The sequence below is a fragment of the Bubalus bubalis genome, chromosome 2 (assembly GCF_019923935.1).
Source record: "Bubalus bubalis isolate 160015118507 breed Murrah chromosome 2, NDDB_SH_1, whole genome shotgun sequence".
Lineage (NCBI taxonomy): Eukaryota > Metazoa > Chordata > Mammalia > Artiodactyla > Bovidae > Bubalus > Bubalus bubalis.
Genome location: NC_059158.1, coordinates 22,187,347 through 22,208,870, shown reverse-complemented (window position 1 = coordinate 22,208,870; position 21,524 = coordinate 22,187,347). Strand labels below are relative to the sequence as shown.

Below are 21,524 nucleotides of genomic sequence, written 5' to 3'. Positions count from 1 at the left end.
TGTTTCCTGGGTGCTTCGGATGCAGGTGTTTGGCACTTTCCGAAGAGGTCTGGATCAGAGCTTCGCTCCATTTCCTGCGGGTCCAAGTGGCGGAAGAGGGAAGACACCGGGAGAACCGCGAAGGCAAAGGGCGTTCCACTAACCCTCAGCCTCTCTCACCCGAATTTACACTCCTCTCCGGGCCCCTCCACCGCGTGCAACACTTTCTGTGCACTTTACTCTCTTCAAACGCGGGCGTTTTGTAATGAATCGGGAACGCCTGCTCCCGGCGCAGTGAGGCCAGCGACCGGTCGGGAGGTGAGTTTTTCTGCTTAGACTGCAGGGACCGCGCTCTCCGCGGCTGCAAGTTTTCGAGGAGTTTCCCATCCGGCTTTGCATTTGGGCTGGATGATAAGAACGAGAAGAAGGAATGAGAAAAGACAGACGAGCGTGAACTGTCTGGGTGAAATGGGAAAGGGAAGAGGGGATAAGAAGTGACCCCGGGCGTGTGTGTCACAGCGAAGAAAGCACTCTCCGGGCCGAGGCTCAGCTCCTGGGTACGCGGGGTTTTCGGCTTAGGAGCCGGCGCGGCGGCGAGGAGGCCTTCGTACCTCGGAGATTTTGAGATGCTGTCTGCATCAAGGAATTGGCGCTGCTGGAGCCGTTCCGCCCGGCCCCTGAGAAGTTCGTGAGGTTACTGGGAACCGCCACCATTTCTACTCAGCCTCCCTGTTGTTGAACTTTGTGCGCTTGGAAAGCTTGATTTTAAACCATCTGTTATTTCCCAGGCGAAGTATTCGGTACTTTGGTTCGAACAGAGTCGGAGAATCCAGTACGACCACATTTGTGTAAAGCAGGCGAACACTTTTTCTCCAGTTCCGACGAGAACTATAAAATGTTCCCCTGAGAGGTCCCACCGAGATTCGAACTCGGATTGCTGGATTCAAAGTCCAGAGTGCTGACCATTACACCATGGGACCAACCGTGAGGTTAAAACCCCGTCCGCAATTATAGTTAAATATTCCCTCCACAGTAGGTTTCCAGTAGCTTCAACCCAGACGAGTTAGATCAAGTTTCATTGAGTCCACGCTGATAATGACATCTGATGCTTTATTGCTGCTGGGGAAGAAGCAATGGGCACAATATAATTCAAGACAATTCACGCACTCTCTCTTCCGCTTCGGTTGGGAGCATAAATTAACTTTCAGAAGACCAGCAGAGGCGGATCCAGGTTTTGTAAAGTTTGAAACTTACAAGAGTTTCTTAAGAAGAACACAAGGCTCTTTTTTTAAGAGAAAGAATAGACATTCTCAACACAAAATTAGATACAGTTACTCCAAGACATATATGATGTATCTGAGGGAAAACTGGAGGAAAAAGAGGCTGCAGTCTTAACTAATTTCCATTACAATATACTTTTACAAGTTTTACAAAAATATATGTTCATACAGGGCGACACTTTCCACGGCCTTAGAGGGGGGTTTGACGCCCTTAGTGAAACATGATAAACACCCTTCCAAGGAGCAATTTGGCAGTATCTATAAGAATAATCTACTCAGCAATTTTTCTTTAAAAAAGCCATTCTACAGAAATAAAAATATCAAATGTTAAAAAATATATCTAAACAGGTTCACTGTAATGTTTTTTAGAATCAGAAACTTGAAAATATGCCTATCCATTCAATAGAAATAATATACTAAAAAGAATGGGATTTGGCTTGGCAGTTTCAGGAGAGATTTAGTCTAAGACTAGCAAGCAAAACTCAGCAATTTGCTGAAATGTAATGTATAGCATGATCCAATTTTTGTCATAGTTTGTGAATTTATATACTCAGTTTTAAATAGGTTAAGATTTTGTCCTGTTCCCTTTTGTGAGATATAATTGCTTCAGTAATTGAAAGTGAAAAATGTACCCCCCAAAATTAATGCCCTCCAGTAGACGACTTAGAAGTTGCGTTTACTCTGTGCTGACTGCTCAGTATGGTGGTGATCAGATCGTGCAGAAAATGAAAGAGTAGAAGACAGAACCCCTGACTACAAGGGATTAATAGTTAGGGAGAAACCACAAAAGATAAATGCAATATCTTAATAGTGACTAGGAAAATGAGAAACTGAGATGGGGCCATCCATCTCAGTCCTTTTGAGGTTCTGATGACTTGGGCACATGGACAAAATGTCATATACAATTTCATCGACTTTAGCGACTCACTCAGCACATTTACAGATCTCAAGAGTAAGAAGTTTTGATTTCAAGATCTCCAAAAGAAACGTTCTGATTCTTAAAAGTCGCTTGAATCAGAAATGCCAAAATGTGAGTAACTAATAGAGATCAAAGTAGAAGGAAAAAGAATGGGAAAAGGAAGACATTCAGCAATTCAACAAATATTCCTCAGGCATCTATTATTTATTGAGTGCTCTTCACAAGGCCGTGGGGGGCAGACTGGGTGGGGAGGAAGAAGAGGAATTAGGCTGGCACTTGACATGATTCCTGGGCTTTTAGACCTCCAGCAGAATTCACCGGTGCCTCAGCCTCTTCCTCTTGAAACAGTTTTCTCTTTGTTCACCTACATCCATTCTTTGAATACCTTGCCTGGCAGAGCACACTGTCTGAAGGAGCTTGAGCCAGGTATAAATGTTCTGGTGGCCCAATTCTAGCGACTTCTTAGACTCTGAAAACACGTCCAGATTTTCCTTGTTAGTTTTCTGGGGCCAGTTTTCCAGGATTGTTAACAGCATGGCTCACAGAGCCAGAAGTAGCAGGAATAGCTACTGCTGTCATTAGGGGGTAAGCTCACTATATGGATCTTGAGTTTTCCCTCCATCTATAAAAGGGAAAGAAGAAGCTAGATTTTACATTTCCTTTTTGAGTCTAAATTACGGCTACTGGGAAAGAAGAGAGGGGCCCACATCTAACGTGAAAAGGCCAGGTGGAGCCTACGAATTCGCTAACTGGGCAAGATGCTCTTCTGCTTTTGTTTTAGGACGCGGCGATGAGTGCTGCAGGTCTTAGTGCAGCGACAGATTGTCACCGTGACAAGAAAACCCAGTGCAGCCCCCTCATTAGCTTTACTCACACAGTGAAACTCTTCACCGGTAACTGGGTAACTCGAGAGCAAAGTCTCTGAACAATTTACGGAGCACTTGTGACCTCACGTTCACCGCTCGGATTTACCACGACCACCGAGCTGGTTGCACCACCTGGAATCCTAGAGCGGACCGGAAGTGAGCGCAGCTCCCGGGGCCTGGCTGAAACGAGCTGGGGTCTGAGGCGGGTGTGTGAGACGAGCCACCGCCTCTCCCGGGAGTGTCGCCTGTTGCCCACTTCTCTGGCTTGGCTCGAGACAATACGAGCTCCTTTGAGGGGGAAGTGGCGGAGGGGAGAGGGCGTCTGCGCGGCGGCAATCGGGCCTTCCCCGCCGACGGCTAGCGGTGTGGAAAGAGCCCCTTTCCCTCTCCCCCGATCCCGGGCCTGGGCCTCGGAGCGCCGGTTTCACAGGTTTCAAGAAAACCTGTGTGGTTTTTCTTGTTGGGGATAGTAGACCCAGGCTTTAGGGCCAGAGTTTCCTCAGTTTTCTGTCTCGCAAGCAAGCTGCCGCTCAATTTGTGCTCCTGGAGCTTTAGTGAATAGTTCTGAACTCACAATTTCCGGTCTTGTCAGAGAATGGCTTCACTTTCAATGGAATTGATCAAGTAACTGCCCTGTTTTCACCTAAACAAAAAAATTTTTTAGCTGCGTCTGTAATTTGTGTCAACAGGATTTTCTTATTAAAAAAAGCTTTTCTGACCAAAGACTGGGTGGGGACCTCAAATAAAATCACACATCTCCTTAGATCCTTGTTGGAGCAAGGCCAAGCTAAGGATGGCAGCAGCCCCCGGGGCCATCCCAGCCTTGGCTGGGCAGGGTTCAGAGGAACAAGGGGAGATTATCAAAATAAAGGTTAAAGAAGAAGACCCTATTTGGGATCAGGCATCCTTCCTACAGAAGAATTTGTCTTATAGCAGGGAACTCTCTCGTCAACGTTTCCGGCAGTTCTGCTATCAGGAGACTCCCGGACCCAGGGAGGCTCTGAGCCAACTCAGGGAACTTTGCCGTCTGTGGTTGAGCCCAGAGACACACACAAAGGAGCAGATCCTGGAACTGTTGGTGCTGGAACAGCTCCTGACCATCCTGCCTGAGGAACTCCAGGCTTGGGTACGGGAGCACCATCCTGAGAGTGGCGAGGAGGTGGTGACTGTGCTGGAGGATTTGGAGAGGGAGCTTGATGAACCTAGACAGCAGGTGAGAAATTAGAGGTGCCATCTTTCGTGGAGAATTTGAGTGCTGTGGGTCCAAGGTGGAGTGAGTGGAGTTCACTTCACACTGACTGCTGCAAACTTGAATTCTGGGCATTATCATTTGATCACTGGTGTAGATGAATAGATTCATGCTTCTGGGATAACAATTTTTATGTTGGTGGTAGCTGATTCTAATAAGGAAATGGGAAACCAAATGGGAAACCCTGGTCTAGTGCTTGTGAATAGAAAGTATATTTTATTCAGTGACTGTGAGATAAAAGTAGCTATCTCTTCTTATGATGCCCACTACTTTGACCATATATGGAAGCAAATCAGTGTAAGAATATAAGGAATACCTTCTAGGAGAAATAAATAGAGAAGTAGCCTCATTTAATGGAAATATCAGGAAATGGTGAATCATAAGATCTGGGTTCTCTAATAGGCTCTTTCACTAATTAGCTGTGTAACCTCAGGTACACACCTTCTCTGGACTTTGATGACTTCATCTGTACAATGAAGAGATTAATTGCATCATTTTCTAGATACTTTTCAGTACTTGGGGTTGTTGGTATGTGAGGTCCATCATACTAGAGGTTATTTTTAAGAGCATACATTTGCTTTTTATGACAGTAATTTTAGAATATTATGGGTATTGTCAAACACTCCCATTTCTGTAAAATACTATCCACACATTTATCTGAACTCTTTTTTTAATATGAATGTTTTATATATGTATAGAACGTTTTAACATTTTATGATCTATTAACATGTTTTTCTGGAATGCAAAATCTTTCATATGAGTCTGATAAATAGGGAAATAAGTCAATGTAATGCTGAAATTGTGTCAGCTCATGTATGAGTTTTCCCTGAAAGTTGATGTTTTGGGCCACCTAAGTAAGAGCAGCTGAATGCAAAGTATATGACTATAGCCTAGTACAGCAAGTTGTGAAGACATACATGTACATACTGCCCATTCACCTCCATATCCTTCCTCTTGGCCCCAGTCTCTGTTTTAGAAGCGCTTATGTGCATAGTTCCTCCTATTTTGGTGCAATGTTTGCTAAACCTTTTTGTGTTCCAGAAAATGAACAAGCAAGGGGGGGGTTGCAAGTGCCACAGAAGCGTGCTGGTGATAAAATTTCTGCTGGTGAGCATGAAAGAAAAGATTTAACAAATAAAAGCTCAAAATTATAAAATGTTTTGAAAGAAATGAAAAAACATGCAACTGAAATAGAAGAGTCAACTTTATGAACAATTAGAGACAATGCTGGGAAAATAAAAGAAAGTTATCTAGCTGGAACAGCTGCAATTGCTACAAAATTTGTTAGAACAAGGCATAAGGAAATGGAAGAAATAGAACTTTTGTTTGAATTTTATACCAAAGAAAGAAGCAATGAGAAGTAGCCTTTCTTAAAATTAAAGAGAAGACATTAGCAATATATAAGACCTTAAGAAAAAAGTGCAGAAGTGCCTTCATTTAGTGCAAATAGTGGCTGGTTTAGTGGCTTCAAGAACTGCTATGATTTCCACAATATTTAGCTCTCTGGTGAAGCTGTGAGTACAAAGAAGCTGAAAAGACATTTCCCCCAGTGTTAAGAAAATTGACTGACAAAGAAGTATATAACCTAGATCAGGTTTTTAATTTTCATGAAACCACACTCTGTTGGAGCTAGTGATCTCAAGGGCCTGTATCTTGAAGGGGGAAACAGAAGGTCTGGTATTTAAGATGGTGATGCTAGGTGAAAATGCCAGTAGGAATTTAAATCTAAAGCCTGTGAAATATATTATTCTGCCAACTTACAGGCTTAAAAATAATTGTAAAGATTAGCCTGAATATCTACTATAAGTCTACAAGAAAGGTTGGATGGCAGGGCAGATATTTACTTATCTTCTAGGTGATGTTTTGTAGATGATTTTAAAAAATATTGCAAGAGGAACAAACAACTTTTCTTTCAAAATTCTTGTAATTCTCAGTAATACACTAAGCCATCCTCCAACAGTTGATGAACTTTCTTCAACTATTAAAGTTCTCTTTTACCTCCTAATACAACTACTTTTCTTCAGCCCTCTAATCAGGATGTGATCACAGTCATTAAAGCTTATTATTTAAGGATAACATTCAAGGTGTTTATTGCATCTACACCAGGTGATGATGCACACACAGTTTTTGAATTCTGGAATTGATAAAGCATTAAACTCGAAATTGGTATTATTATAGAGGCTTGAGATGATGTCACAAAAGCCTACTTGCATGGGGTGTGGTATGATTCTCCCTGATTGGGACTTCCCTCATGGTCCACTGGTCGAGAAACCACCTTTCGATGAAGGGGACATTGGTTTGATCCCTGGTCAGGGAACTAGGATCTCACATGCACGGGGCAGCAAAGTCTGTGGGCCTCAACCAGAGAACTCGCTTTCAGCAAACTGCAGAGCCCACGTGCCCTGGAGCTGGCACACCACAACTAGAGAGAAGCCATCATGCTGCAACAGAGAGCATGAGTGCCACAATTAAGACTTGATATGGCCAAAAAAAAAGATTTTTCTCCCTGATTTAATTTATGATTCTAAAGGCTTTGAAACCTTCAGAAGAGCTCCACTAAATCAAAGCAACTTTTGTTACTCTTGCAGAGGAGGTTGGATTTGAAAAAGCTGAGTGGAGATATTGAGGAACTGCTGCAGTCTCATTCAGAAGCTCTCTGTATACAAGAGCTCCAACAGTTAGGTGCTGAGGCTCAAATGGAAGTCTGCAAGATGATGATACAGTTTGACAATCTACCCCACAAGAGCTTTGTACTTCTCAGTTATCTTCTGCTCTAAGTATGATAGAGAAGTAGTTGCAATAGATAGATGATAACTTGACTACAATGTAGAATGCAGCAGGATTTCACTTCATGGCATAAAGTCCTATTTGGAACCATGAAATAGCTTCTTTATGAAAGAAGGAAAATATTTAAGTAGGAAAAACTAAATATCTTTTTATAAGCCAGTGTCAGAAAATAAAAACAAGATGATGAGCCAGAATTGTCATTATATATTTTGTAGTTTCACTACATTTCTTGGAAAGTGTGCAAATGCTTGTCCATCTGAACTGATGATGATGATATCCCTTGACCCTTGCCTCACCCTTTCCTTATACCTCTAACAAGATACCATCACTTTTCTAAGGTAAAAATCCTTAGAATACTTAATATTTTAAAAATACTTAATTTTTTTTATCTAATATGTCTTTTTGTCTATACTTGTAATTTTACTGGATTTACAGAAAATTTAATTTCTGTGGTTCTATTAATACCTCCTGAAAAAGCTGTGTAAAATTTAAATAATCTACCCTACAACTTTATTTTCTCCATAAATCCTGTTAGTTTTTGCGTACTTTTACAGAAAGCATGTTGTTTCATGAGTTCATATGTTATTGCATAGATTCCTATAGAAGCAGTCTCTTTCTTCTAGCCATCACACCTTTTCTGTTTCAAATAAACAGTATTGGTTTTTTTTTTTCCCCTTAGCATCTACCTGTCACTTTAAAATTTTCCTCTTCTGGTAGGACTTTGTCTTTGGTTAATACTGGGTAATGTTTAGGGTTATGCTCTGATTATATTGGAAAGGTTTTCACATGACTCAGGGTTAAATGTCAGATTTGCGTAACTGCGTAATGTTTTTCTATTTTTGTTTTGTTTTGTCTCTGTGTGATTTCTGAAGGAAGGGGAAAATGCCATTGTTGCAAATGCTTTTAACTGCCAGCCCAGTATCTATTGTACACCCTTTCTTTCTTCCATAAAAACATACTTCATGTTGGCTACACTAAGTTGTTCCAGTCCTGTCCAACTCTTTGTGATCCTAGGGACTGTAGCCCATCAGGCTCTTCTGACCTTGGGATTCTCCAGGCAAGAATACTGAAGTGGATTGCCATTCTCTTCTCCAGGGCATCTTCCGGACCCAGGGATCAAACCTGCAGGAAATTCTTTACCATTGAGCCACTGAGGAGCCTAAAATGCTAATGCTAATGCTAAGTCTCTTCAGTTGTGTCCAACTCTGTGCAACCCCATAGACGGCAGCCCACCAGGCTCCCCTGTCCCTGGGATTCTCCAGGCAAAAACACTGGAGTGGGTTGCCATTTTCTTCTCCAATGCATGAAAGTGAAAAGTGAAAGTGAAGTTGCTCAGTTGTGTCCGACTCCTAGCAACCCCATGGACTACAACCTACCAGTCTCTTCTGTCCATGGGATTTTCCAGGCAAGAGTACTGGAGTGGGAGTCTATGCCCAAAGGGAAAGACTACCCACTCCAGTATTCTAACCTGGAGAATTCAGGACTCTATACAGTCCATGGGGTTGTAAAGAGTTGGACAGGATTGAAGGACTTTCACTTAAGCCTGAACAGGGGTTTGAACCCTGGACTCTCAGATTAAAAGTCTGATGCTCTACTGACTGAGCTATCCAAAACACTTGAGAGTAACGCCTGAACAGGGACTTGAACCCTGGACCCTCAGATTAAAAGTCTGATGCTCTACCGACTGAGCTATCCAGGCTCTCTTAGAAAAACTAGAGGCTCAGACATAGTCTTTGTGTTCAGTTGTGTCTAACTCTTTGTAACTCCATGGACTGTAGCCAGCCAGGCTCCTCTGTCCATGGGATTCTCCAGGCTCCAAGCAAGAATACTGGAGTGGGTTGCCATTTCCCATTCCAGGGGATCTTCCCTGTGTCTCCTGCCTGCATTGGCAGAGGGTTTCTTCACCACTGAGCCACTGGGGAAGCTTTCTACCTAACTGTTGGCTATGTACCTCATTAAATGCTTTTCAGCTTTCCTTGTACTAGAGTTGGCCATGAAATATGGTTCTGGCCAAAGAGAAATAAGCATATTTTCTAGGAGTTTCTGGGGAAGCTTATATTTTCCTTATAAAATGGCACAGATGTGTTTGCTGCTGCTGCTAAGTCGCTTCAGTCATGTCTGACTCTGTGCGACCCCAGAGATGGTAGCCCACCAGGCTCCCCCATCCTTGGGATTCTCCAGGCAAGAACACTGGAGTGGGTTGCCATTTCCTTCTCCAATGCATGAAAGTGAAAAGGGAAAGTGAAGTCGCTCAGTCGTGTCCGACTCTTAGTGACCCCATGGATTGCAGCCCACCAGGCTCCTCCATCCATGGGATTTTACAGGCAAGAGTACTGGAGTGGGGTGTTTAGTTCTGCCTTTTCCCACTTCCTGTCTTGAACACGAATATGATGTCTGGAGCTATGGTAGCTATCTTGTGACCATGACGTGATGACAAATGTTAGGATGACCACCAATATGTTATGAATGAAGACAGCTCTGGTCCCTGACAACTGTTAGGTATGTGAATCAATGCCAACAACTGCCCTCCTCTGGATTTCTTAGCATATGACAAAAATAAACCCCAATTTGTTTCAGATCAGATCAGATCAGATCAGTCGCTTAGTCGTGTCTGACTCTTTGCGACCCCATGAATCGCAGCACGCCAGGCCTCCCTGTCCATCACCAACTTCCGGAGTTCACTGAGACTCACCTCCATTGAGTCAGTGATGCCATCCAGCCATCTCATCCTCTGTCGTCCCCTTCTCCTCCTGCCCCCTATCCCTCCCAGCATCAGGGTCTTTTCCAATGAATCAACTCTTCGCATTGGGTGTTATAATCAATTGAGAAATGCATGCATTTCTAATGAATACAGCCATATTTACTCCACTATTTTATGACCAAATTTCTTATTAGAAACTTAAAAAACAAAATCTAGGAGTTATATAGTGAAAGACAAATGACTGTCATAACCAGTTTGAGGTAATTTCACCTTTGTAATTTGTTTTTGCCATCCAAAGGACCCTTTACACTTCTGTGGTAAAGGCTGAATGGAATTCCTCCCATTCCTTCTAAGACCAGGCCCACCTGCCTTGGACTGGTCTCTCAAATGGAAATGCAGAGGAATCAAGAGGCTAGATATGTGTGGGTACATGGTTGTGGAGGAGGAGGAGTCAGTGATAAATGCATCACAGTAAGCCATATCTATATTTTGTTTCATGTCTTGAGTTGTTCTGGTTGTGCTTATACCAACTTTACAGAATTGATAAAATTGTTTAATTATAAATAGATTTCCTTGTCTCCCAGATGACTTATATCTTTCCCTCCAGGACCTCCTTTACCTCAGTTATGGAAAGATTTAGGCAAACTGAGATGCATGCTGTGATACTATATAAAGAAATCTACATAAGACCTTTTATTCTTAAGACCAGAGAAGGGAAAAACTTACCAAAGGGAAATGGCTCGACCATTTATGAATTTTTATTTTAAAAGAAAATTGGTTTCTTATATACTTTGTTCTGTCTGAGAAGAGGAAGTAAGTTTATAACATGGTGTCCAGCTTGGGGAAAAGGAACATGACACATAAATTCCTTAAATCCCACCATAATGTTTTAGTACATCTTGGCTTTCATTCAGATATCAGTGACGGTTTCCTTTTGGAATTTTCCAGTTTATGTGCAGTTTGGGCTCCAGTATTTATGGACCCAAATTTTCAAGCCATCCCACAGAATACTGACATCCGCTGACACCTTTTACTAGGCTTTATTTGAACATCTTGTTCTGCTTGGTGAATATGAATTATTAGAGTTCATAGTTCTGACAGTATTTTGCCCTCTGGACTCTGAATCCAGGAATCCAAGTTCAAATTTTGGTGGGACCTGAGGCAAGTCTGTTTTGGGCTTCCCAGATGGCACAGTGATAAAGAACCCATTTGCCAATGCGGGAGACGCAAGAGATGTGGATTCGATCCCTGGATTGGGAAGATTCCCTGGAGGAAGAAATGGCAATCCACTCCAGTATTCTTGCCTGGAGAATCCCACAGACAGAGGAACCTGGCGGGCTATAGTCCATGGGGTAGCAAAGAGTCAGATATGACTAAAGTGACTTAGCATACACACACACAGTGATCAGAAAAATGCAAATTAAAACAAACTTGGTAACCACTATTCATGTGACCAAATTTGAGTAAGGATGTTGAGCTAGTAGAATGCCTGTGTACTACTGATAGGAATAAGTTGTTATGACCGTTTTGGAAATATCAACCGAGTGTAACCATACTCCATGATCCAGCAACCTACTACAAGGTATATATCTTACAGAAACACATTCAAAGACATGCAAAATAATATTCATAGCAGCATTATTATAATTGCCAAGAACTCTAAACAACACAGATGTCCATTAATAGTTGTCATGGATGTATTTGTTGTATTTGTGTAACTGAATACTATACAATAATGAAAATGAATGAGCAAGTGCTACATTCAACAATATGGATGAATTTCACAAATATAATGTTGAGCAAAAGAACCCAGACAAAAGTAAGTATATATTATATGATTCTGTTTCTGTAAAGTCCAAAAAGCGAAATGAATCTTTGATGATAGATGTCAGAGTAGTAGATACATTGAGTGAAGAGGGTCAGACAAAAGTAGCTTTCTGAGATGCTGGTAAGGTTCTATTTTTTTAAATGAGTAGTTCACTAGTCAAGGCTATGGTTTTTCCTATGGTCGTGTATGGATGTGAGAGTTGGACTGTGAAGAAAGCTGAGTGCCAAAGAATTGATGCTTTTGAACTGTGGTTTTGGAGAAGACTCTTGAGAGTCCCTTGGACTGCAAGGAGATCCAACTAGTCCATTCTAAAGATCAGCCCTGGGATTTCTTTGGAACGAATGATGCTAAAGCGGAAACTCCAGTACTTTGGCCACCTCATGTGAAGAGTTGACTCATTGGAAAAGACTCTGATGCTGGGAGGGATTGGGGGCAGGAGGAGAAGGGGACGACAGAGGATGAGATGGCTGGATGGCATCACTGGTTCGATGGACATGAGTCTGAGTGAACTCCGGGAGTTGGTGATGGACAGGGAGGCCTGGTGTGCTGCGATTCATGGGTCACAAAGAATCGGACACGACTGAGCAACTGATCTGATCTGATCACTTTGTGATGTCATTGAGCTCTACATTTATGAGTTATGCACCTTTGTCTAAGTTTATAATACTTACCATAAAAATCGTATTCAGAAAAATATTTATTTCTCATTTGATGTCTCCTGCATGATAGGCTAGGGTGCTTGATTATATGCACATTTTTAGATTCAAATGTCATATGAATGAGAAATTATTTTTGTAAAACCAAGGCCCAGTGAGGGAAATTTTAAAAATTAACCAAGTTAAGAATATTTGGCAAGGCAAACTATTGAAATGTTCTATTTGAGTGCAATATGGCTTCTACAGGGCTATTTGCAAGAGAGTGGTTTTGGCAGGGATGTGAAATGGCCAAGCTGCTTCCATTGTAAGTGGCACACTTAAAGAATTGGAGTCAGGTGCCATACTCAAAGCCTCCAATTGTAGAGTTATTTGTGTTCTTTTCACTTTAAGGTATGTTGCTGCTGCTGCTAAGTCACTTCAGTCGTGTCCGACTCTGTGCAACCCCATAGACGGTAGCCCACCAGGCTCCCCCATCCCTGGGATTCTCCAGGCAAGAACACTGGAGTGGGTTGCCATTTTCTTCTCCAATGCATGAAAGTGAAAAGTGAAAGTAAAGTTGCTTAGTCGTGTCCAACTCTAGTGACCCCATGGACTGCAGCCTACCAGGCTCCTCCATCCATGGGAGTTTTCAGGCAAGAGTACTGGAGTGGGTTGCCATTTCCTTCTCCATAAAGGTATATTAAATACCTATAAATCAGAATTCTGGTTCTTAGGAGGTAACAGCTCCTCCCCTCCTTTTAACTTTCATTCTTACTCAGTTTTAGAATTAACCATGGAGATATGATTAGTCCCAGAGGCTGCTATTCTCTTAAGACAGACTTGGGAAGTTATTGGCTGTTGAATACTTATTTTCATTAATGGACCTATTTTCATTAGAATAGAATAGAATCTACCTAACACATCTCTCTCCCAGTTTACTTGTTGCTTACATGACTAACAAAAATCCATGTGTAGAAGTGAGTAAAAGATCTACAAGTCAATGAAAACTCTCCTAAACTAAAATAGTACAACAGACTGTAACACAAGTTTTATTACTTTTTTTTTTTTTCTTTTGGTGAATGGCACCAAAGCTTTAGACTTCATCTGGTAAATTATAGGCAAAGACTTGTTTAAAGAAGAAGCTATAGTAAGCTGATAACACAAATAACGATGTTAAAATGATTGAAACAATCTAGATTACTGATAACAAACTGTGCCAAACAGTTGGCTGTTAACCACCTTCCTGGATTATTACAAGATTTTCTTATTGTCCACTATCATTTCTAGACTTAGCACAATCAGATATTAGACTGTAACACAGTCCAGATAGACATACCTATTGAATGTTATGACAACTGATTCACAGAATTATATTTTACAAAGATTTAATATATCAATTTATATAGAGGCTGAAGGAGGGATAACATTCAGTTCAGTTCAGTTCAGTCACTCAGTCGTGTCTGACTCTTTGCGACCCCATGAATCACAGCACGCCAGGCCTCCCTGTCCATCACCAACTCCTGGAGTTCACTCAGACTCATGTCCATCGAGTCGGTGATGCCTTCCAGCCATCTCATCCTCTGTCGTCCCCTTCTCCTCCTGCCCTCAATCCCTCCCAGCATCAGGGTCTTTTCCAATGAGTCAACTCTTCTCATGAGGTGGCCAAAGTATTGGAGTTTCAGCTTCAGCATCAGTCCTTCCAATGAACACCCAGGACTGATCTCCTTTAGGATGGACTCATTGGATCTCCTTGCAGTCCAAGGGACTCACAAGAGTCTTCTCCAACACTCATCACAGTTCAAAAGCATTAATTCTTCAGTGTTCAGCTTTCTTCACAGTCCAACTCTCACATCCATACATGACCACTGGAAAAACCATAGCTTGGACTAGACGGACCTTTGTTGGCAAAGTAATATCTCTGCTTTTCAATATGCTATCTAGTTTGGTCATTAGTTTCCTTCTAAGGAGTAAGCGTCTTTTAATTTCATGGCTGCAATCACCGTCTGCAATGATTTTGGAGCCCAAAAAAATAAACTCTGACACTGTTTCCCCATCTATTTCCCATGAAGAGCTTTAAATATGTTCTTATTTCTGGTTTCCCAAGAATATGGTAAGCAAATGTGTAACAAACAGTGCCATATAGATAACTTGGAGGTAAACGTGTGTGTGTGTGTGTGTGTGTGTGTGTGTGTGTATGTTTATCTATCTAGTATCTTGGTTCTTAATTCCTCAACCAGGAATCTCACTCAGGCCACTGCAGTGAAAGTGCTGAGTCCTAACTACTGGACCACCAAGGGATTCCCAAACATGCTTCTATATTAAAGACAGTGTTTATTTAAAGTCAGTGGCAATAACTTTCACTCTTCTCTTTCACCCTCATCAAGAGGCTTTTTAGTTCCTCTTTGCTTTCTGCCATTAGAGTAGTATCATCTGGATATCTGAAGTTGTTAATATTTCTCCCGGCAATCTTGATTCCAGCTTGTGATTCATCCAGTCCAGGATTTCCATGATGTACTTTGCATATAAGTTAAATAAGCAAGGTGAAAGTATACAGCCTTGACTTACTTCTTTCCCAATTTGAACCAGTCTGTTGTTCCATGTCTGGTTCTAACTGTTGCTTCTTGACCTGCATCCCTATACACGGTTCTTCCAGATCTGCTCCTGCATGTGTAGATTCAACCAACCAAGGATTGTGTAGTACTATATTATATGCTATTGGAAAAAAAATTCCTTTGTAGATAGATCCCCTAAGGGTCAAGCCAATATTGTCCAAGGATCAACTGTATATTTTGGAGACAATAGGGTGAATTTAATTATGACACGAGTACTAGATGATTGGTGTAAGGCTAAAATAATATTTTCTTTTCACCCAACACAGTTACCCACTTTGATTGGCTTTTCCCCCTGCATCCATACATAACACAGTGGGCTAATGTTTTCCACATTTGGTCTAAAACAACTGTCCGATTTCTTCCTTGGTTAAATAGTTCATTAGTCATTATTAGATAATTTCACTCCAAATATTTACTTTAAATTGCTCCTACTGAAACTCATTTACAATTTTCTCCCAGTTATCACAGTTTAGGGAATATTCCTTTAATGTGCTTCCATTGTTAGTCCCCAAAACAAAAACCATAGGTTTGCATATCAACTCCTGTCCAATTTCTGTTGTATGGCTCTGACTTTATTTGTTCCAGCATTTTTTATTTCTCTTCTTACTCTATCTAGCACTCCTCTTAAGAATTCAGTGAAGACTTTTTCTTCTTACATCCTTTCCATTTCAGTAGAAAAATGTTTTAAGGTTTAGCTATGGTTTATGCAGTGATATTATTAACATTATATTAATTTCCAAATGCACCTATTTATCCCCAGGTCCCACAGGGCACATATGAGCAAGAAGTTCCTATGGAAGAAAAGACTCTTCTGGATACTGCAAAGGAGTCCTTAGGTACCCATCTCCAGTCTATAGAAGACAGAATGGAATGTGAATCTCCAGAGTCACACCTCCTTCAAGATAATGGTGAGGATAATTTAGTCTTTGGAAAGAGGATGAGATTTGGGAGAGAGAAGGGCCCATTCATTGAAAGGTTATCAAACTTTATTCCATTGAAGCTTCTACTGAATATAGCTGAAGGAAAGGTCAATCAGTGTAGTGTAATGCTATTAATGAACTTGACTTAAGCAATCAAACAATAATGTAAAAAATAATTGAACACAGTATTTTTCATGGATAACTTGCAATGGAATTAAGTACCTGTGGATAGGTAAATCAGAGATGCCTCTGTATATAAATGTGGATCACTTGTCAGTATAGCCATGGGTCCCATTTCTATAGCCTCTGCTCCCCAATTCTTGTTACATATGGCTATTTAAGATTGGAAATATTACTTAGAAATCCTACGGAAGAAAATGGAATTTCTGAAGTCCATGTCCACTAGAGATCTAAGGACTATTAACAGTGTAATGTGTGGTAGAGGCAGTGATGCAGGCTGGCTTGGTTCTGGAGCACCTGTCTTTTCCAAAAGGCCTAAGTATAATTGATATCACTTTTTCTTTTCTCATATCCCTAGCAATTCCATATTTTCTGCTTATCATAGACCTACTAATATTGATTGTACTAATTTCTGAAGCTCATATTCTCTTGGTTCTCATTTACATTGCCTTGTATTTCTTTCTTCCCCCTGGTTTATCCTTGTTTACCTTCCTTTATGTTCATGGCTCCATAGCATGATACAAAATGTATCAGTGTCAAAAGAAATACTATCTATATAATGGTCTTTTCAGTCACATTTTGAAATAGCACTTTTCAGGAGTGTTGTCATCTTCATTATAAAGCTAATTAACAAATTTTTATCCAACACTTTTTTTTTTTTTTTGGCTGCACCCCAAGGCTTGACTTGCAGAATCTTAGTTGCCTGACCAGAGATTGAACCCAGCCCTCAGCAGTGAAAGCACCAAGTCTAAATCACTGGACCACCAGGGAACTCCCTATCCAACACTTTTCTTTGTAATAAAATGTTAGATAGTGGAAGAAATACTAGAAGGAAAAGTGATCCCTGCTTCTTTAGAAACTTATAGTCTTGTCAGTTGTACATATGAAACAGTGAAAGAAGAAAGTACTACAGTGCTAGTTTATGTTATTGATAAATTATATCTTCAAGAAAGGAGAATTCACTGTAAGCTTAAATGATCAAGGAGGTCTTGTTGGAACAACTGAGAGTTATATGAGGCCAAAACACACAGTTTTGAAGCTTTGGAAATTATGAACATTTGAGAATTATTTCAATTTACCGGTTCAATATTTGGTATGCAAATTATCAAACAATTTGAGAAAAAGTATTTTTTCCAAGCATCTATAGGACTTTCGAGGTTATATGCTAATTCCAAATTATTCTTTTTGATTTTTCAAAATAGCTTCCTTAAGACTAGCCAAATTTGATTTATTTAAATGTTTCTATTATTATGAATAGTCTAAATGGCACCCCACTCCAGTACTCTTGCCTGGAAACTCCCATGGATGGAGGAGCCTGGTGGGCTGCAGTCCATGGGGTCGCTAAGAGTCGGGCACGACTGAGCGACTTCACTTTCACTTTCCACTTTCATGCATTGGAGGAGGAAATGGCAACCCACTCCAGTGTTCTTGCCTGGAGAATCCCAGGGATGGGGGAGCCTGGTGGGCTGCCGTCTATGGGGTCGCACAGAATTGGACACGACTGAAGCAACTTAGCTTAGCAAACATTTATTTTAATATGTTATATTAAGCCAGAGATTTTTCACTACTTCAGGTTCATCTGCTGCTCTTTCTTTATCAAAATCAGTAGTAAGGGTATTTATATTGGGTTTATAGCTTTACAAGCACCAAAAGGGAGCTGATGTAAATATATGATCTTTCAACTTAAGCCTCAGATGTTGCTATACCAGCTAACATGACTGAATAAAACAAAATGTGGTATAGTCTGAGACTTAAAAAAAAGACAAAAACACCTATTAGGATTTCCTTGATGGTTCAGTAGTTAAGCATCCATTCCCTGGTGGTCCAATCCCCTTGCAGTGGAGGTCAGGGAACTAAGATCCACGTGGGAACTAAGATCCCTTGTGCCATGGAGGAACTGCTGAACCTGTGGGCTCCAGAGCCTTGCCACATAGCTAGAGGGTTGGGGTGCTGCAACAAAAGATCCCCCCTGCACGCTGTAACTAAGACCTGGATGCAGCCAAAATAAGTAAGTTAATTAACTAAGAAACTATCATTCTATGAAAAAAACTATTACTGTATTTCTGAGACTTCTCTAGCCAAAAAATAGTTTTTGTGTAATTAATAAATAAATGAAAAAATAATAACATCAATTTTTTTTATGTTTTACATAAAACAGTGCTTTACTTTAAGGTTAACCCTGGATACTGCTCTGGAAAGTCATAACCTGGCTTTCTACTCTTTATCAGAACTTTTTGTTCTTGGCTACCCCTCTTTATTCCTCCAAAGGTAGACTTCTTAATCAAAATTGTGCTGCCCCTCTTATGTGTTCATATCTACTTCTACTCTAAGGTCTAGTGGTTATTTGGGCAATATGGTATTTAGATTATATTCCCAAATATTCTAATTGGTTTCTCATTTATATTTTAGGATCATTTTTGTGGCTTTCCATGATGTCTCAAAGCATGGGTGATGATAACTTTAGTAGTTTAGATGCCAATGAAGCAGAAATAGAACCAGAAAACATGAGAGAAAAGTTCTTCAGAAGCTTAGCAGTGTTACTGGAAAACAAGAGCAATAACACCAAGATATTTTCTAAAGCAAAGTACTGTCAATTAATCAGGGAAGTAAAAGAAGCTAAGGCTAAGGAAAAAAAAGAATCAATTGACTACCGGCGCTTGGCTAGATTTGATGTGATCATTGTACAAGGTCATGAGAAGCTAATTGAGGCTATAAACGGGGAAACAGATAAAATACGGTTTTATTTACACAGTGAGGACTTATTTGACATATTGCATGATACACATCTCAGCATTGGACATGGTGGACGTACCCGCATGGAAAAAGAGTTACAAGCAAAATACAAGAACATCACAAAAGAAGTTATAATGCTATATTTGACACTCTGCAAACCATGCCAACAGAAAAATTCAAAACTCAAGAAAGTTCTAACATCAAAGCCAATTAAGGAAGTTAACTCAAGATGCCAAGTGGATCTTATAGACATGCAGTTGAATCCTGATGGAGAGTATAAATTTATTATGCATTGTCAAGACTTTCGTACAAACTTGAGTTTTTTGCGGTCATTAAAATCTAAAAGGCCTAAAGAGGTTGCACGTGCTCTTTTAGATATTTTTACAATTATCGGAGCACCCAGTGTTCTACAGTCTGACAGTGGGAGGGAATTTTCAAGCCAGATTGTCAGTGAACTTAGTAATATTTGGCCAGAACTTAAAATTGTTCATGGGAATCCTCAGCCCTGCCAAAGCCTAAGTTCTATAAATCAAGTTAATGAGGATATCCAAAATCGGATTATCTCCTGGATGCAAACTAACAATTCATCACACTGGGGTGAATTCTTGTGGTTTATTCAAATGACCCAAAATCAACCCCATTACAGAGGCATGCAACAGACTCTATGTGAGGGTGCATTTAGCTCTGAAGCTAAACTGGGGCTCTCTCAGTCTCAGTCAACTGAAGAACTTGTTGCCAGCCTGAACACAGAAAATGAATTGGAACAGGCTGATAAAGAATCAGAAAATACTCTTAGAGCCCAGTATGAAGAAAACATTGAGATTGGAACAGATAGTAGTGATATTGAAGATATTATTTCTATTACTCCTAAGGTAGCCCAAAAACCTATTCCTGAAAACAGACTGAATTTTTTATCATGTGTGGTTTGTGGAAAAGAATGCATAGGTGCTAACAGTTGTGAATCATGTTGTAGAAACATCCATGCAATCTGTGGAGTGCCCTTTCAACCTGAGACTGAGGGTTATTGTAACAAAATAACTTGTAGTCTTTGCTACCAGACCACTACAATGAAAAGGAAACATGATGAGGTTCCAAGAAGTTTGACTGTTCAACCTTTCAAAATGTTAAAGCCATCGGAGACACCGTTTTCATCAGACAAAGTAGGAGATTGGGTAAGAATTTGAGTGTAGATCAAAGAATTTGTTGTGGATCAAAGCAAGGCAAGAGCCTCTTTCTTCTTTACTGTGATCATGATGAGTGAGAAAGTTTTGACATGGCACACTAAAGCACAATGATGGCCATCTTGGATATATTTTCTTCTAAAAAAGGTCAATTACTTTTAATGTCCTCCCTCTACTCATTTTTCAAGTTGGAAGTTATAACCTTGGATGCTGCTTTGTTTATTGTTCTGGAGTGAGCAGCAGTAATATCTCTTCTTTCTGATGTCAAGCATTTCTTGGGGGGATGAGAAAGCTAGGATCCAGGGGACAAATGGTATGCCTGGTGGTATGTTTCTACAGAAGGATAAGTTTGGGAACAGATGAACTTACTGTTACATTGTTTTAGTTGTATGTAAGTTTGGGTCTCAAGGTAAGCTAAGAAAGGGCATCTCAGGTCAAGTGAAGAAATATTTAGGAAGGGCAGGGAATGATAATTTGGTTGGGAGACATGAGTTTGTGTTGGGAAAGTTTGGTTTTATGATTAAAATGCAGAGTGTGAAATAAGGCCAAAGAGATTTTTCAATCATTAGGTTTTATAAAGTAGAACTAATATGTGTTCAAGTTAGTGTTTTGAAATATGAAGGTTACACATGATTTGGGCCAGTGGTATTCAGAGTTTGTTCTTCAGACCAGTGATGGTCTACAAACTGTCATACTAGTTCATAATGAGGTAAGTACACATATTGAGAGTACTTGGAAATTACAACAATATGACATTGCAGATACCAAGCACATGATTAATGAACTCATCTTTTCAAATAGAATATTCAGTTTTGATGTTAAACTCTCAAGGTGAATCACATGTGATAGCAGTTGTAAATTAGTCAAGTATAATAAGTTCAAATTAAAATGTGTGATATGCTATTTAGCTTGTCAGCTGTAACCCAGAAGTGTGTAAAACTGAGAAAATGTAAGCATTTACTTATCTTTATAACTTAATTTTAAAATAATTTTATGTTTTTAATCAAGCTTGGTTTTGTAAAATTTTTTAAATTGAAGTATAGTTGATTTATAATATTATGTTAGTTTCAAGTATACAGCACAGTGATTCGGTTTATATATGTATATATACATATATGTATATACATGTTGATACATATATATATATATATATATATACACACACACACACACACACACACACCCATTCTTTTTTCAGATCCTTTTCCCTTATAGGTCATTACAAAATATTTAGTATATTCCCTATGCTATACAGTAGGACCTTGTTGGTTATCTATTTCATATATAGTAGTATATATATATTAATCCCAATCTCCTAATTTATCCCTCCCCCATCTTTCTCCTTTGATAACTGAACATAAGTTTGTTTTTATGTCTGTGAGTCTCTTTCTGTTTTGGAAATAAGTTCATTTGTATCTTGTTTTTAGATTCCACTTATAAGCAATGTCATTTATTTATCTTTCTTCTTCTGGCTTACTTCACTGAATATGATAATTTGTAGTCCATCCATGTTGCTGCAGATGGCATTACTTCATTCTTTTTTATGGCTGAGTAATATTCCATTGTATATATGTACTACATCTTCTTTATCCATTCATCTGTTCATGGACCTTTAGGTTGCCTCCATGCCTTGGCTATTGTAAATAGTGCTGCA

The 21,524-nt window shown here is 40.0% G+C and overlaps 1 protein-coding gene and 3 non-coding genes across 4 annotated transcripts; 1 reads left to right on the top strand and 3 right to left on the bottom strand.

Annotated features, from left to right (window-relative positions):
* The first annotated feature begins 814 nt into the window (after positions 1-814).
* On the top strand, positions 815-20,745 carry LOC102415387 (SCAN domain-containing protein 3). Its single transcript, XM_025295579.3, has 3 exons — positions 815-4,257; positions 15,617-15,764; positions 18,366-20,745. Exons 1-3 carry the CDS (start codon positions 3,838-3,840, stop codon positions 19,871-19,873), a joined length of 2,076 nt encoding a protein of 691 aa, XP_025151364.3. The 5' UTR covers positions 815-3,837; the 3' UTR covers positions 19,874-20,745.
* TRNAQ-UUG lies at positions 888-959 on the bottom strand. Its single transcript has one exon. It is a non-coding gene; the product is annotated as a tRNA-Gln (tRNA).
* On the bottom strand, positions 8,621-8,694 carry TRNAE-UUC. The gene has a single exon. It is a non-coding gene; the product is annotated as a tRNA-Lys (tRNA).
* Positions 8,707-8,779, bottom strand: TRNAK-UUU. The gene has a single exon. It is a non-coding gene; the product is annotated as a tRNA-Lys (tRNA).
* Positions 20,746-21,524: the final 779 nt, after the last annotated feature.

Excerpts from the sequence above, each read along its gene's own strand:
- LOC102415387 (XM_025295579.3), top strand. The coding sequence starts at position 3,838 with ATGGCAGCAGCCCCCGGGGCCATCCCAGCCTTGGCTGGGCAGGGTTCA. Across the intron at positions 4,258-15,616 it reads TTGATGAACCTAGACAGCAG|GTCCCACAGGGCACATATGA; the intron begins GTGAGAAATTAG and ends ATTTATCCCCAG. Across the intron at positions 15,765-18,365 it reads ACACCTCCTTCAAGATAATG|GATCATTTTTGTGGCTTTCC; the intron begins GTGAGGATAATT and ends TTTATATTTTAG.